This window comes from Erythranthe guttata, chromosome 13 (genome assembly GCF_056151865.1).
Source record: "Erythranthe guttata isolate IM_541 chromosome 13, IM_541, whole genome shotgun sequence".
Lineage (NCBI taxonomy): Eukaryota > Viridiplantae > Streptophyta > Magnoliopsida > Lamiales > Phrymaceae > Erythranthe > Erythranthe guttata.
In genome coordinates this window covers 197,311-215,569 of record NC_142545.1, presented here as the reverse complement: position 1 = coordinate 215,569, position 18,259 = coordinate 197,311, and the positions used below count along the sequence as shown (strand labels likewise).

The window sequence follows — 18,259 nt, the reverse complement described above, 5'->3', positions numbered from 1 at the left end:
ATAAAAAATACATATGTATGACTGTATAAGTTAAAGGAAGAATATTATACCGTTACATTGAGAAATTCGCCTGGTTGAAAATCCATGATCTGCCAAAGTAATGAATTTAGTAGAAGGGATCTATTTCGGAAAAATAGGATATTTAATTTGCAACTTGCGTGAACGTTGAAATCATGTTCCGATTTACTATTAATCGGATTTCGAATTCTATGCAAATATGACATACCAGCAAAATTTACTATTACAATTGAAAAATCGACGTCATCAGAAAATTAAATGGCATAAGAAATATTACAATTAAAAGTTATAATACGACGGACCTTGCATCTTTGCCAAGTACTTAACAAAATGTGAGCCGATCGAAGGTGCAATGAGATAAGCCCCTAAAGTAACGTGTCGGTTCTGTCGATATATACACAAAATGAATATGAATATAAAAAATAATAATTCTTAAAATCAAATGAGTTAAAATACGGTGCAGAGTGAGGAATATACCACTCGGGCAAAGGGCTAAATACATGACTTTCGGGAGTTATCAGAGCATGGTCTCGTTTGTATACGCTGCGCGTGAATCCAGGCAAATCTAAAAGGCAACAAAAATTTACAAAATAAGCTTTATAGACAAAAATCAATTGCGTATAGGTTTAATCAAAAACCCCACAACCAAACAAACCGAAAAACTCCAGGTTTAATCAAAACCCCACAACCAAACAAACCGAAAAACTCCGATTAAGCTTATTCTTTATTTACGTAATTGCTTTACATATACGCATGAACTACAATCAAGAATTCAACCATCACTCACATAAGATTGTTCCTTTTTTTTTTTTTTTTGTCTCAATCAGTTGCATAAACTTTCATGAATCATTATGTGTATAAAAATTAGGGTAAATTATGGCCACCCCCTGAGATAAGGTCAAATTAAGAAGAAAAAAACCCTCATGTTTGGGTAATTACAACCAACCCCTCAACTATAACCCCTCAACTATGAATCTTCTTACACGTCCACCCTTGCGGTGTCAAATTTACTGGAATCTTGTAGATTACGTGAAACATTCTCCCATTTGTACCCAAAATTTATCCAGTTAGCCGTAATTTATCCTATAAATTATATGGCAACGGCCCGAAAGGCCTAGTCGATGCAAAAACACGAAAGCGATAAAATGCAAATGGACAGCAAAATACAAAAGACTCACCATGCACGAAAAAGCCTAAGACAGGCCTAACGAATTAATTGCAGGCAAAACAAGTTGTCAAAAGCCTATTATTTATTTCCTTTACATAAAAGCATAAAATACAATCATGAACTCAACAATATCACTTACAAAAATTGATTTTTTTTTACTCAATAAATCAGTTGCATGAACTTTGGTTAATAATTATTATGTGTAATAAAATTGTAAGCAAGAGAGAAAACCTTGAAGATCGATGAGGGGGTGATAGAGTTGGGTTACTGAATTTCCAATAGAGTGGCTGAGAATCCAAGACTGGTGGCGCACAGCAAAACCCTTGTTCCAAATTTGATATTTTCACACCACCTGTTCAAATATTTTATTACCAAACTTTAACATCAATATTTTCGGGAAAAGTAAGGATAAAAAAAACAGCGGACTGTGTTGGATAAGTATCCATACTCAGAGTTATGAAGGTGAAGAAGATGTATTGTTGGACTGATATTTTCGTAGTTTTTTTTTTAATGTATTTATGTGTTTAGTTTGGTATTTTATTATTATTATTATTATTACTTTTTTTATATAAAAGGGATTTTTTGGTTGATGGAATTCGAGACAGCTGTCAATGAGAAAAAAAGAAAAGGTAATTTCTTTATATCTGGTGTGTGAATAAAAAAAAAAGGAAGGTAATTTCTCCTTTTTTTTTTTGTAATAAATGCACTAGTAAACCTACACTACTATCGTATAATGGTTTTGCAAACAATATGAGAGAAACGTGAACTCGAAGCCAACCGTATAAACCGTATAAGTGCACAGGGTAAACCTACGCTACTCTCGTATTATGGTTTTGCAAACCATATGAGAGACGTGAACCACACTAGGCTAACCATGTGTGACAACTGACAAGTTCGACCTAGCTATTGTTTGCAAGGGGATTCAAACTTTAGTCAATTAACGCAAGTTCAGTTGCTCCAACCGTTAGGTCATCCCTTGCAGGACTGAAAAGGTAATTTCTCTTTGTTATTATATGTGGTGTGTGAATAGAAAAATATAACAATAATAAAACTTTTAAGAATTTTATTTGGTTTCTAAAATTATGAACAAATTTATATTTTCTATAGAAACTTAGCAACGAAGAAAATGGATGGAGGGAAGTGTATATATCACATAATTAAAATTTTGGGAACTTTCAAAGAAGAAAAATAATTGAAATTTTGGGGATTTAAACATATTACTAGGTGATGTTTCAAAATATTTAAGCATATTTGTTCTTTCTTTTTGGTGTAGTGTGATTTGGTATAATTAGCTAACAAACCCTAAACGTTGACAACAATCGGCAATAAACACACACACACACACACACACACACACATATATATATATATATATATATATATTGGTTTCACTAAACGTCTAATATTTTATTTGTTACAAGTCATTTCACATTTTTTTAAGCATGTTTATGATTTGTTTATACACAGAAAAATTTCAGTTTGAAATAAAAATAATCGCAACTTTCGAAAACTATGTTACTTTAATATTTTACAAAAAAATCGAAAAAAATAATTAGAAATTCAATTTCTTTAAAGTATCATTTATAACCATATCAAAAATTTCTCCTTGTCACACCACTTTAATACTTTCTACTCAAAATTATGTACATTTAATTCCATAGACTACATTTAACATAAATCAGATAAATTTGTTTTAATAATGATGTCATAAAAAATAACATTTTCGGAAGAAAAAAAAAATCAACATTTTCGGAAATTAATATCGGACAGAAAATTGGAGTTGCCGATTAATTTATGTCTACTTCCCAAAAAACAAATATCGAAAAAATCAGCAATCGATGAAAACAAATATTCCAAAAATTGTGGAATTTGAAAATTCCGTTCCAATTACGACCCCTAATAAAGAAAGACCTGTAAGCTCGAAAAGGATATTTCCAGTTATACTATTATTGAAGAAAGGCAACATGCATATGATCAACTGGGATTTTATCTTCACCAACGTAGATCTTTTTACTACTTATGATTCTCTGATCTATATTCCTAATATGCTACAAGCTCTATTTCCATGGCATAACTTTCTCCAGTGAGCTTAATTACATGCAACACTAAATTCCAGATTTCGTTCAATACCGACAACAACTAATGGTTCCTTAATATGCAGACCATCTAACATAACTTGAAACGGTAACTACTTTCGTACCATTATTTCTCTTCTAAAACACGTAAACGCTCTTTACGTACACGTGAGGCGTGTTACAGCAAATCTTGAATTGCTCACACAAAATTATAGTGCCCATACATGTGTTTCGTTCATTAATTGAACGCCTCAATTACCAAAAAAAAAAAAAAAGACCATATATATCTACAAACGCATTCATATCACATCAGAATTGTTCTGCGCAAATTAATCGTAACCAAAGAATATTAGGACTAATCACATTTATGATTTATCTCAAAAATAAACATGCAACTTGAAAGTAGTTCAAGTTGCGATGGCAAACGAGGGCATACATAAAAAAATTATATAAGAGAAATGAGAGTTATAGCCACAATATTTTTAATTGATTGTCTATGTTTCTCCCCACGAACTAATTAATACAAGGATCAAAGTCACAACACAACAACAACAAAATGTTTTAAAACACCACCTCGGTGGATTAATGTAGTTTACTCGTTCATGATATAAAATCCTCTCAAGTTCTTAAAAAAAATGTTTTATAAATGTAAACATGCATGCATAAATAAATATGGGGGATTCTTGAAAAAGATTTATTACCATGGTGAAGCTGCAGACTTTAGGCTACCAACATGAACGATTGTGCGAAAACTTCTCGGCATGCCACGGTAATTCAACTCCTTGAATCTTTCTTTATACGGATCGTAACAAATGAACTCTTGTTTTCGCTTCAACAACACCTCCCCGCTCTCGAGAACACACAACACTCGAACTGACGGCATCCCAGATCCATTTTCATCACAAACTACGGAACCAGGAATGTAGGACCCAATCGTGTACTGCTTCACCCAAGATTCAGTCACCCCGTATTCTTTCATCACCCAAACATCGACCGCCCCACGACCCGCAGGCATATAAGCACAAAGGCATCCGTTTAAAGAGTCGAGATAGCGAATCCCACGACGCATTGAAGGGCAAACATCGTAGAGAGAAGGAGTGTGCATTACACGAAACGAATCATCGGCCAAATCGTACGAGACAATAGTCCGTCTCAGTGGCTCCCCCGCCCTGTAAGTTTCCAATGCCCTAAACCAATGAAGGCATCCATTAGAAAGAACTCCAGGGGATGACCATTGCTCTAGCCGGTGAGGTATTTGCCCGTAGTTTCTCCACATTTTGCTAGCGTGGCTATATATCTTAACTTCTGATTCGATCCTTCGTTTGAAGTACTGATTAAAATGGCGAAGATTCTCTCCCAAACGACGGAAAAAGGAAATCGTATAGTACACAACCTTGATCACTTTGTAGTCCTTGGTAACCGGGTGGGACCCGAACCCGTAAACGACCACTTGGTCCTGGAAATCATAACTCTTGGGGAGGGCAAAATGGTCTCTTGTGAACGGATTGTACAGGCAAATCGACTCGGTGAACAAGGTATTCAACAAACACAACAAACCATTGGATGAACCTAGTATTTTGAATTCAGGCATTGACATTTCGAAAGGGATGCCGATTTTTCTCACCTTTGGATCGCCGGAAACTCTGACGAAATGGAGCTGGTTTTGGATCGGAAGATCCGAGTGGAGGATCAGGCACAAGCTGTTGTTCGTCGACGATCGAGACAAATGCATGTTGACGAGGTTTGGATCATTCGACAGCGGTTTCAAGGATGTCCAGACGAATGTGGATTGAATGAGAGATGTGATCGGGAGCCTGGAGAGGATGTCGGTGAGGATTTCTGACGGCAATTCATCGAAGGAGATGATGGGTTCATCTGCGTCGTCGTTTTGGTGCTTCGATTTCTTCAATCGCCTTTCGATTTGGGAATCCATGACCTAGGGTTTTGCTTTTGCAGAAATGGTGGGAATTGTGACCAGCCGGCGAATCTATTTTGGGACTGGTGATGTTTGTTTACTGATTAAATTAGGTTAAAATAATATATTATTGTCCAGTGTACACTGTGACTGTACATTTCGAATTACCATATTTACCCCTCACTCTATTTTTTCAGTTTTCCTTCTAAAAAAATATTAAATAAAATTTGCCACTTTATAATGAAATATATTACTTTTATAACAATATTAAATTGAGTAGATAATAAAAATATACAAATAAAAATAATATTAGTATTTTATGTAAATCTTCTTACTTTCATGTTATATAATTGGACTAATAATTAGCAAATATTAAATTTGTATAATGTTATATATATTTTTATACATACTATGTCATGCGTGCATGCATGCATTAGACGTGTAATTGAGTTGAGTCGACTTACTAACCAAAAATTGAGTAACCGGAATTTCCACTTACGTGTTTCTATTAGGAATTTATCGATGATGATGGTATCAAATATAGGATAAATTTTAGTGTTTAAGTAGAATTGTGTTCAAGTGTAAAGTTGCGAATATAAATATATATTTTTTTTTATTTTTTTTTTTTGAATTCGACCTTCGAAATTACAAAATTGTGATTGTTTTTCCAAAAAAAATTAGATAGAAATCGGACCTACATATAAAATAAAATAAAATAAAATCAATTTTCGATCCGGTTTGGATTTATGAAAATAAGGGACATGATAGGGTTACAGTTGCATTTCATAAATCTCTAAACACAAATGGTGGTCCAGACATTCATGATGAGATAAAGATGTATTATGACTGCAGGTAATTATTATTATTATTATTATTATTATTATTATTATTATTATTATTATTATTATTATTATTATTATTATTATTATTATTATTATTATTATTATTATTATTATTATTATTATTATTATTATTATTATTATTATTATTATTATTATTATTATTATTATTATTATTATTATTATTATTATTATTATTATTATTATTATTATTATTATTATTATTATTATTATTATTATTATTATTATTATTATTATTATTATTATTATTATTATTATTATTATTATTATTATTATTATTATTATTATTATTATTATTATTATTATTATTATTATTATTATTATTATTATTATTATTATTATTATTATTATTATTATTATTATTATTATTATTATTATTATTATTATTATTATTATTATTTTCCCACCCATTATATCATATTATATATCAAATATTCAAAGGTGCAATTGTAGAGGTTCTACCGGAAGAAAGCTTACAAATAAACTCAGAATAAATATTAGTAAACAGGAGATAAAGTATAAATAAATAAATGTATGAACAGAAGTATTGATTTGAAGACAGCTCAGTCTTCCAAACCAATTCACACCAGAGATTCACTAAGGTCTCCACTGTTACACACACACACAGTCTAGGATTGCACCATTCTCAGAATACCAATCCCTCTCTCTGCACTCAAACCCTAAAACCACCCAGATTCAAGGAAAGACCAAGAAGAAGATGCACTCAGCACCTCACCCACTCACCACAGGCCCAACTCACAGAAGAAGAAGGCAAGGCATTTGAAATTAGGGTTTTCGGTCTAGGTCTTACCCTCTGCCACTCATCTCTCAGCATTAAATAGGGACTCCAGTCAAATGGAGCCGTTGAAGAGACAACCACTGGGACAAGCACGGCCAAGGACGGCGGCGGATGGCCCATGGTTGCTGGAGCAAAAGAAGAAAGAAGCAGAGGGGGACCAAAGGAGAGAACAGAGATTGTCTAGGGCCCAAAACGGGAAAGGAGTACAAGGGGAGAGGGAGAGTCAGCTAGAATGAACGGCTGAGATCAATCTGGAACCAAGGGCTCAGATTTAAGCCTTCTAGCACATTCCCACTAATGGGCTCATTCTGCTAGGGCCGTTCCAAAAGACAAGTGTGTGTGTATTGAGATATTGGGCTATAGGCTCAAGACACATTTGGGCCACAACCATTACAAATCTCCACCTTGGACCAAAGTGTATCATTAGTGAATTTTATGGTTTATTGGAAGTCATCATTGCTGTTTTTGATATACATGTAAAACACAAAGTAGTACTAGTATATCTTTCTGATTTCACATAGACAGTCAGAATAAATTGTCACACAGACAAAGCACATTGCAGTTCACAAAGAAAAACATGCACACAATCAGTCACACAGACAACACACAATCAGTCACACAGACTGTAGAAATAGCACACAACATTTTAATCTTGGGAAATTAGGTTTAAGTTTTTCAAACAAGAACGAAATTTCTCAACTGGTAAGCACTTAGTACCCATATCAGCAGGGTTGAACTCTGAGGGAATTTTTTCAAGGTCAATAATCCCTTCTTCCACAATTCTCCTAATAAAGTGAAATTTGATCTCAATATGTTTAGTTCTATCATGGAAGACAGGGTTTTTGCACAATTGTATTCCAGATTGACTGTCAGAAAACACTATCACTTTGTTCCTGTAAAAACCAATTTCAAGTAACAGACCTTTAAGCCAGATAGCTTCTTTGAAAGCCTCAGTTGTGGCTACATACTCTGCCTCAGTAGTAGACAGAGCCACAATGCTTTGAAGCTGAGATTTCCAGCTTACACATGAACCATTCAAAGTAAACACATAAGAGGTAGAGGATTTTCTGCTATCTCTACAATTTGCAAAATTAGAGTCCACATACCCACAGAGTTCACTTTCAGTTTTACACTTAGAAAACAACAAACCAAGTTTAACAGATCCTTTTAAATATCTAAGCAACCACTTAAGAGCCTCCCAATGAGGCAAACCTGGGTTAGACATATACCTACTCAGATAACTCACAGAATAAGCAATATCTGGTCTGGTGCTGACCATTAAGTACATGACAGACCCTATAGCATTAGCATAAGGCACATTTTTCATCTCAGACATTTCAGGTTCAGTCTTGGGAGACTGTTCCCTACTTAACACAAAATGGGCAGCAAGAGGAACAGATACAGGTTTTGCAGATTGCATAGAAAATTTCTCAAGGATTTTTTCAGTGTAAGAAGATTGATTCAGAAACAATGAACAGCTTTTTCTATCTCTGATTATGTCCATGCCAAGTATTCTTTTAGCATTACCAAGCAATTTCATGTCAAATTCATCACTAAGACATTTAATGACATAATTGATTGTTTTAATACAAGGACTGGTCAGAAGCATATCATCCACATAAAGGATCAAGAACACAGGAATTTTGGCAGAGTGTTTGAAATACAAGCATGGATCATAAGAACTTCTCAAAAAATTTAAGGACTTCATGCATGCATCAAATCTCTTATTCCACTGTCTAGGGGACTGCTTAAGACCATACAAAGACTTTTTCAATAAACACACATAATCAGGATGCTTCTTATCAAGGAAACCTTCAGGCTGTTTCATGTATATTTGCTTATCTAATTCACCATGGAGAAATGCAATTTTCACATCCATTTGTTTTAATTCCCAATCAAATTGAGCAATTAAGGCAAGCATTATTCTCACAGTAGTAAATTTCACAACAGGAGCAAATATTTCTGTGTAATCAATTCCTTCTTTTTGGGTGAACCCCTTAGCCACTAGCCTAGCCTTATATCTAAGTGAATCAGATTCATGTTTTACTTTAAACAGCCATTTACAGTCAACTAATGAACATTCAGCTGGTTTTGGCACAAGAGTCCAAGTATGGTTAACATGCAAAGATTCAATTTCTTCATTCATAGCATTTAACCAAGAAACAGATTCATTAGATTTAAGAGCTTCCCTATAAGACTTAGGTTCTTTACCATCCAGAGACTCAAAAACATGAAACACATAAGATGCAAGTTGATAATCATCTAAATGATGAGGCCTAATGATGTTTCTTCTACTTCTGTCCCTAGCAAGTTGGTAATCACCAAGATTTTCCACATCAGGCACATTAGTATTAACATTTTGATCAAACACATCATTTTCAGGCACATTATTATCAGTTTCACTATCAGAGTCAGATATAGTTTCATGTTGAGCAGGAATAACAGGGGAAGTCTCCATCTCAGCAGAGGTAGACTTAGAAGAAATAACAGACAAACAAGGAAACTCATTTTCATTGAATATCACATTTCTACTTATCACAGTTTTATACCCCTGTTCCCCCTTAAGCCAGCACCTATAACCCTTAACCCCCTCTGGATATCCCACATTTAACAGACCTGGGATCAAGTTTATCATGTTTCTGGTGCACAAAGGCAGAGCAACCAAATACTCTAAGATTAGACAAACTAACAGGACTACCAGACCACTTAGTTTCAGGTAATTCACCACATAGAGGCACAGAAGGTGATCTATTGATCACATATGCAGCAGTTAAAATAGCTTCACCCCAAAACATTTTAGATAAGCCAGATGAATTTAACATGGACCTAACTCTATCAAGTAATGTCCTATTCATCCTCTCAGCAACACCATTTTGCTGAGGGGTGTAAGCTACAGTCTTATGCCTCTTTATGCCAGACTCAACACACATAGCATCAAATTCAGCATTACAAAATTCAGTTCCATTGTCTGTTCTCAAGGTTTTAATTTTCTTTCCAGTTTGGTTTTCAATTAAAACTTTCCATGCTTTAAATCTTTGAAACACATCAGATTTATTTTTCAGCAAGAAAACAAACACTTTTCTGGAAAAAACATCAACCACAGAGAGAAAGTATCTATTACCACCATGACTAGGAACTGAGGCAGGGCCCCACACATCAGCATGTATATATTCAAGAATATCAGTGCATTTTGAAGAGTTAGGGAAAGGAGACACAGGAAATTGGACCTTAGTCTTTTTTCCTAAAATGCATGAGTCACATATGGGCAGTTCAGACACACAGTCATTATCAAGATAATTGTTTTTATGCAATAGCTCAAGCCCTTTAGCACTTATGTGACCTAACCTCCTATGCCAAAGACTAGAATGATCATGTTTAACAGAATTAGCATGCAACAAGGGTTCAGCAGAACACACATACAAATTTTGCATTCTAACAGCTTTGAACACAAACTGATCATCTTTCATAATGTTTTGGCAACCATTTCCCCAACTTCCATGCAGACCACTATCCTCAAGTACAGCCACAGAAAGCAAATTACTACTCAAATTAGGAACATGTCTCACATTTTTAAGCATAAGTTCAAAACCAGATTCAAACTTAAGGATAATAGTTCCTAAACCAACCACATTTATACCACTGCTATCAGCCATAGACACATTGCCATTTTTCAGTTCCACATAGGATGTAAATAAGTGTCTATTTGGTGTCATGTGGTGTGTGCATGCAGAATCAAAGATCCAATCATTATCACATAGAGATGAGATCACAGAGTTGACACAATCATGCACAGACTCACCAATCATGAAAACATCACCCAGATTATCAACAACAACATTAGCCTGTTCATTATTCTTATCCTTTTTAGGTTCAGTACATTCATTTGCATAATGACCAGGTTTGCCACAATTATAGCATTTTCTGCCTTTGATCTTGTTCTTACTCTACTCTTTGCCCTTTTTAGGTTTTTGAAAAGACTGATTTTGGTTGTTATTACTGGAAGAGGCCTTGTTTTGAAACTTGAATTTAGGCTTTCCTTTCACAAAGTTAACATCACCAAAAGATTTGTTACCCTTATTGGTTTTTAAATCCAGTTCTTTGCTTTTCAAACCATTTATGACAGTGTCAAGAGTAACCTGATCTCTACCATACTTAATAGCAGATTTTACATCACTATAAGTGTCAGGAATTGCATTTAAAAGCACAATAGGAGTATAATCATCAATGTTTTTATCTCTAGTTAATTTAATGTCCTGAACTAGCTTTGTAAAAATATCCAGATTCTCATCTATGTCTTTACTCAAATCTAGTTTAAATCTGAAAAACTTTTCAAGTAAAAACATTTTGGAGGGCAAAGAGGTTTCAGTATACAGATCTTGCAGTTTTTCCCATAAAGCTTTAGCATTATCTTGCTTTCCTAATTTTCTAATCACAGAATCACTCAAATTCAAGATCATCAAGGAGTAAGCAAGTTCATCAAATTCAGCTTTCTTAGCAGCAGGTGTGGTATCTTCATAGTTTAGAGTAATAGCTTTAAAACATTTTTGCTGAACCAAAACACCTTTCATTTTTTGTTGCGATATAGAAAAGTCACCTTTCCCATCAAAAGGAGCAACAGGATATGCATTCATGATTCACACAGATAAGAGGCACAGAATCACACAAAATTACAGAGAATCACACAGAGTCACAGAGAATCACACAGGGTCACAAAGAATCACACAGAGGATAATCAGATTGCCCCCCCCCTTCCAGATTCCTGCGACACTAAGGCGGTCCGGACAAGAAAGGGTTGATGAGAGCAATCCTAAGCTACACTAACAGTAGGAATAATTGCGGAAAGATAAACCACATAGAGAGCTGGAAAAATAAATCAAATATGAGCACATCTGCCACACAGGGCCAAGTAGTGCCACACAGGGCCTCCACGCCACACAGGGCCAACTCAATGCCACACAGGGCTCCCAACCTCCACAGGAATAAACCAGGAAACGAAAAACTAGGGTTTCAGAGTGACTTACCTTATCAGAACCAAGTTAGGTTCTGTAAGCCTTCTTCAAGCAGATCTTCGAGCAACCAAGCTCTTGATACCACTGTAGAGGTTCTACCGGAAGAAAGCTTACAAATAAACTCAGAATAAATATTAGTAAACAGGAGATAAAGTATAAATAAATAAATGTATGAACAGAAGTATTGATTTGAAGACAGCTCAGTCTTCCAAACCAATTCACACCAGAGATTCACTAAGGTCTCCACTGTTACACACACACACACACAGTCTAGGATTGCACCATTCTCAGAATACCAATCCCTCTCTCTGCACTCAAACCCTAAAACCACCCAGATTCAAGGAAAGACCAAGAAGAAGATGCACTCAGCACCTCACCCACTCACCACAGGCCCAACTCACAGAAGAAGAAGGCAAGGCATTTGAAATTAGGGTTTTCGGTCTAGGTCTTACCCTCTGCCACTCATCTCTCAGCATTAAATAGGGACTCCAGTCAAATGGAGCCGTTGAAGAGACAACCACTGGGACAAGCACGGCCAAGGACGGCGGCGGATGGCCCATGGTTGCTGGAGCAAAAGAAGAAAGAAGCAGAGGGGCACCAAAGGAGAGAACAGAGATTGTCTAGGGCACAAAACGGGAAAGGAGTACAAGGGGAGAGGGAGAGTCAGCTAGAATGAACGGCTGAGATCAATCTGGAACCAAGGGCTCAGATTTAAGCCTTCTAGCACATTCCCACTAATGGGCTCATTCTGCTAGGGCCGTTCCAAAAGACAAGTGTGTGTGTATTGAGATATTGGGCTATAGGCTCAAGACACATTTGGGCCACAACCATTACAGCAATTTATTATTTTATCTAAAAAAATTATTCTTTTTAAATTGACCCGTGCGAACCGTGCATCGCACGGGTGCAATACTAGTTTCTTTTTTGAAAAGTAATGCATAAATATTAGAATTTTAGTTCAATTACTCAAAAAAATTAAACTGCAAAATGACCTCAAATAAAAAATAATATTATAACATCTTAAGTTATTTCTAGAAAATCCCTCCACAATTATTCACTCGTAACATTATTAAAAAACATGATAAAAATAAGGGTAAAATACAGTCACCCCTTAGGCATGGTCAAATTACGAAACCCCTCTCCTGTTTGGGTAATTACAACCACCACTCTCAACTATAAATTTTCTTGCACGTCCATCCTTACGGTTTCAAATTTAGTGGAATCTTTTAGATTATATGGAATATTACCACTTTTGTAACCGTTTTATCTCATTCGAGTTCCACATTTTGAAGCAAGATGATCATAAGATGTGTTTTTTGGCTTGTATATAACAGATTAAGGTGCATTAGAAGCTGTAATTTTACATAAAATGAGTACAAACTAGAGAAAATTCCACGGAATTTAGATGTTTATGTTGAATTTGATACCATAATGGTGAAGATGTGAGAAGATTCATAGTTGAGAGTGGATGTAATTACCCAAACTTGCGGGCTTGGTTGTAATTTACCCTAAAAATAATTGAAGACAAACAATTAATTACATTAATTTAGTTTCTTAATTAGATATTTCTTACATTATTATTTTGGTTACCAAATCCATTATAAATTAGGGGCTAGGGCTTTCTCAATATTCAAATTCAAAACTTCACAAGTCGGACAGAATTACTCGCTGAAGCCGGTCTGAACCCCAAATCCTCGAAATTCATTCACCGGCGACGGAGGCAGCGGAAGTATTGTTCACGGCGATTGTTCTTTTGACGACAAGTATTTATCTATTTTATTTCAATACTGAGTTGATTATAATTTCATGAAAACGAAGGCAATAACTGCTTCAGATGAAATTGAAGTATCTTTTTCTATGTTTGTGCATTTCAAGTTTCTCTTTTGTTTTTATTAAAACTGTAATGCGGCACTGTATGCGTAAATTGTGTACTTTTACACCTATTGGGATATAGATGATCGTGCCATTGGAGACTTGTAGTTGAATATTGAATGGGTTAAATTTTAAGAGTACTTTTGATATCAATACTGGTTTCTAACGGTTGCGATTTGCTGAATGCAAGTTTGCGAAGCTGTCGGTTTAAATTTATTGGTGTTAGTGATGCAGCCTTTTGTGACAGAGAATTGATGTACCTTTTAATTTACATTTGTTAGGGACAGAGATCAATGGCGGATTTTACGACCTCGACTCACAGATCAAAGTGGATATTCACTCCTCATGATCTTGTAATGACTATTCCTCTCAAAAGTTTTCATTTTTTTTCCTTTTGTTCTTTATAACTGTGTTGATCATGGAGAAAAAATATTGCTTTCTTGGTGTTATTTCGAGGTGCATTGGGATCATATTTTGGGAAATTTACTTTTAGGTATTGGGATTGGGAACAATTGTTGTAATAAAAAAGTGTATATGCACGGGAGAACGTATTGAAATTCAACTTTGGGTGTTTTGTCAATGCTCCTTTGTTCTGGTTAATGGGAGTTTTATTCAACTGTAGGCATCTTATCAAATTTTTGTTGCGGTTAACGGGATGTAGTATGATATAAAATTATTTAATCAACGTAATGGTTCTTGTTGTGGTTAACGGGATGTAGTATGATATAAAGTTGTTAGGAATTTGTAACTAAACAGAGAGTATCATAATTCCGGTTGTGTGTGTGTGTGTGCGCACACATGTACTCGTATCACTTTCTTTAGCATGAAATGATATCAACCTCCAATTCTATGAATTTTTCAGAAGGAAAAATACAAGGATGCTAATAAACGAGCGAAGCAAGCACTTGAGATGGTACGTCTCTGTATTTCTGTGGCTTGTAGTGTATATATAAACATTGGTTTAGAATCAAGGAATAAATGTATCTTTATAATATATATGTCGTCTTTATATTCACGAAAGCTTAAAGTGTGCCTTTTTCGTGTAATTTGCGTTGTGATTGTTCATCTGAAATTGTTTGCGAACTTACTTTTATTATAGCATGGTTTGCTTTTTTTAAGAAATCCAAGTGATGCTAAGACTGTATATATGTTGTAAAAGTATGGAGCAACTCGGATGGAAGTAGATATTGATGGATCATTCATTTATGCTGAACCACAAAATGACGTAAAAGATAACGGTACGCTTCTTATCTTACAAAAAGATCCCATCTGCATTTGTTTCCAAATGCCATAAACCTTGTTGGTTTTTAGCGGAGAAGCATTCACGCCCTAAAGCACTCAAGACAGAAGAAGAGCAAATTCTTCGAGCTTTCTATGAGTTTAAAATCCAAGATGTTTGCGATGCCTTCAAATTTCCACGTAAAATTCAGGTAATTAATATCCCTGGAAACGGTGTTAATCAAATAATTCTAGATGATTGCGATCCAAACTTACATTTGTATCTTTTTCTGCAGGCAACTGCTCTTATTTACTTTAAAAGATTCTATTTGCAATGGTCTGTGATGGAACATCATCCAAAAATTATCATGTACGGCTGCTTCTCGATTACCGTATTTCTTATGGATGTGTTATCAATTGTTTTGCTCTATTCTTTTTTAAAAAAGCGAAATTAAAAAAAAAAAAAAAAAGAAAAGAAGATTACTGAAAAAATCACTCCCGTTGCAGGTTAACCTGCATATATGCTGCTTGTAAGGCAGAGGAGAACCATGTATCGGCCGAGGAGCTTGGGAAAGGGATTGAACAGGATCATCAGGTGATCCTTAATAATGAAATGCTGGTTCTTCAGGTACGAATATCACATATTTTTTACTGTTTTCATATTTGTCTTGTACATGATCAATACTCTAATAGTGTTTCTGTCATTGCAGAGTCTAGGATTCGACCTTATTGTTTATGCACCATATCGGGCTCTTCAAGGCTTTATCGGTGATATGGAGGTTCGTTTAGTGTAACTCTATACATCTAATAAGAAACAGCTTTCCCTTTCACCGTTGTTTCTTCATATACAGCACTGTATTGTTTACTTCCTTTTCTGTACTTCTTCGTTTTACATGGCAATTGGCAATGGCGTAATATGAAGGTTTTTTTAAACTCTGCAGGAGATCTATGGCGCGAAAATGGCGGGGCAGACTGAGATAATAAAGGTCCTTTCTTATCTCTTCTTGTTTGAGTTGTTTTAACATTTTTTTGTTATCTTTTCTGCATTACTGCAAAGTATTATTCTGGTCTTCGGATATATCCTACAATATTATCAGGTGTAAAGGAATTAACACAAATTAGCCCTAATTGAATTATGTCGATCGCCTTATTTCTGATATTTTACTTGAACTTCATGCAAGAAACTTCATTAACAAGATTCATTTAAAGTTGGTCAGTTATAAGATTAACTACTAGGGCTTCTTAAACATCTTCGTTTTTTGTTGCTTATCTTTAATGTTCTTATTTTGGCTGTAGAATTTGCACGAATCTGCAAAACTGGAAGTTGACAAAATTATGCTTACGGAGGCTCCCCTTCTATTCCCACCAGGTCAGGTACTGTTTCCTTAATATGAAGTCATATTCAAATTTCGGAAGACACTTGTTTAATTTATTTATTTGCACATTTCAACTTTATGATGAAAATGATTGAAATTTGTTAGTTTTTGTGGATCGGTCTATGGTCTGTCTGTGTATAATCTTTGACCAATGTCATTGTGACTTGTGCTGTTTGTGCAGCTAGCATTAGCAGCTTTACGCAGGTCTTGTGAGGTGCATAAAGTGAACGACTTCGAAAGGTTCAAAAAACAATCATTTTTTTTAATATAATATATATTTGTAAATGCATTTATTTTTTGAAATAAATTTGTATTAAACATTATGCAGATATATTAAGAGCATGCTCTCGCGGCAGCATCCAGCTCATGGAACTTCAGATCTCCACCTTCCGCTTAATGCAATTGATATTCTGGTGTAGTTTTTCTCCCGATTAGATACCTATGCTTATATATATTTGAAGATGACATTATGTCGTTTGATTGCACTTAACATGTGGGAATATTTTGAAATGTTATACAGATAAACAAGCTCGAGACTCCTACGTCAAAAGACGTAAAGCACATCGATAGGAAGCTCAAATCATGTTTGGATCCAAGTTCACACGAGAAGTACTCTCGCTATAAACTTAACATTTTACTTTCTTTAAAAAAATAAAAAATCACTCTCTCTCACACACACACATGTAAATTGTGTTTTGTTGACACAGGAGTAAGAAACGAAAGCACAGGTCAAAGGAGAGTTCGAATGACGTGTAGTGATGTCGAAAGCTTGAGCAAAGTCTTGTTTGATAAGAGGCTAAGGCGTTCAGTTTGCGGTATTTTGCATGAAGAGAGAAATTATATCGAAGTTGAAATTGTGATTGGATGCAACTCAAGAGAAAGAAGAGTTAACTCGATGTTGCATTTTTCACATATGGCACTCGTGTATTTCTTATGAACAAATATTGTACATTGTCATCGCCTAATTATAGACTAAAATAGAATTTCGAACATCTTGCCTTTTGTTCATCTTGATCCCGAACAACATGCACAAGCAAATTAATTTTTATACAGACATCAGAACGATTAGATATACGTCATTAATCACAATATATAGTTTCTCTTATTCTATCAACTTTTCGTTACATGTGAGAAAATATATGTGAAGAACATAAGACAGTAGAACAAATTATAAGGGAGAGTTCCAATCTCAGAAAACATGCAGATATCTATCTAGAGACGAAGACAAGTATCGACATCAGTTTTTTCGAAGAAACTGCTGTGGGCCCCTCTTGCTGTAGCAGAAGTGAACTGCCTAGCAGGTTTAATTGCTCGAAAATGTGCCACGTCGTCACGAGCATGGGAATTGAGTCCGAGGGCAAGTGGGTCCCGCAAAGCTGATTGATCGGAAGTCGAAAAGCTAGTGCTTATTATTAGCTTTTCTGAAGGCTCTTCATAATAATAACAATCTTTTGTTTGAGGCAGAAGATTGAGAAGCTGTCTCTCTTCTCTCATCTCTTTCAATCTCTGCAGCTGCTTAAATCTCTCTTGCAATAGTGCGATCGATGATCCAACTACTGCATGATCCTTGTTTTGCCTTCCCATAATCGTTCTCGTTCTTTTCAAGTTGTAATAATATTGATCAACTAGTGTGTTTCCCGTGTGATGATATATATCAAGATTTGCAGGAAACCAAAGTAGAGAGGCTTCAACTAATGTGTGTGTTTTTTTTCCTTGGAGGGTTGTGTGTGTGTGTGTGTGTTTAAGGTGTGTGCATATATATATATATACAGAGAGAGAGAGAGAGAGAGAGAGAGGAGAAAGAGGAGAGAGAGAGAGATTGGAAGAATGTTATTGTTTTTGCCACTAGTTTGTAGAGTTATCGAACGGCTTCATATGGATCAGCCTACTAAACGATTCTTGGATGACGGAGGAAAGAGAAGAATCGGGCGATTGTGCAGCAAAAGCCA

General features: G+C 35.2%; 2 protein-coding genes across 3 annotated transcripts; one reads left to right on the top strand and one right to left on the bottom strand.

Moving 5' to 3' along the window:
• Nucleotides 1-44: 44 nt before the first annotated feature.
• Nucleotides 45-5,293, bottom strand: LOC105951905 (F-box protein At3g07870). Its single transcript, XM_088812204.1, has 5 exons — nt 3,963-5,293; nt 1,418-1,538; nt 496-583; nt 321-402; nt 45-89 (listed from the first exon to the last, which is right to left on the bottom strand). The coding sequence occupies exons 1-2, from the start codon at nt 5,192-5,194 to the stop codon at nt 1,451-1,453; spliced, it is 1,320 nt and encodes a 439-aa protein (XP_088668330.1). The 5' UTR covers nt 5,195-5,293; the 3' UTR covers nt 45-89; nt 321-402; nt 496-583; nt 1,418-1,450.
• A 7,565-nt stretch (nt 5,294-12,858) lies between these two features.
• Nucleotides 12,859-17,415, top strand: CYCH;1 (cyclin H;1). 2 transcript variants are annotated; one of them, XM_088812203.1, is made up of 15 exons: nt 12,859-12,937; nt 13,369-13,585; nt 13,998-14,069; nt 14,579-14,629; nt 14,876-14,954; nt 15,028-15,146; nt 15,231-15,304; nt 15,442-15,562; nt 15,645-15,713; nt 15,876-15,920; nt 16,231-16,308; nt 16,492-16,550; nt 16,639-16,723; nt 16,831-16,919; nt 17,018-17,415. In XM_088812203.1, exons 3-15 carry the CDS (start codon nt 14,010-14,012, stop codon nt 17,064-17,066), a joined length of 978 nt encoding a protein of 325 aa, XP_088668329.1. In that variant the 5' UTR covers nt 12,859-12,937; nt 13,369-13,585; nt 13,998-14,009; the 3' UTR covers nt 17,067-17,415. The 2 variants fall into 2 exon arrangements, with proteins under 2 accessions (XP_088668329.1, XP_012830827.2); XM_012975373.2 differs by lacking the exon at nt 12,859-12,937 and having other exon boundaries at nt 13,478-13,607.
• Nucleotides 17,416-18,259: the final 844 nt, after the last annotated feature.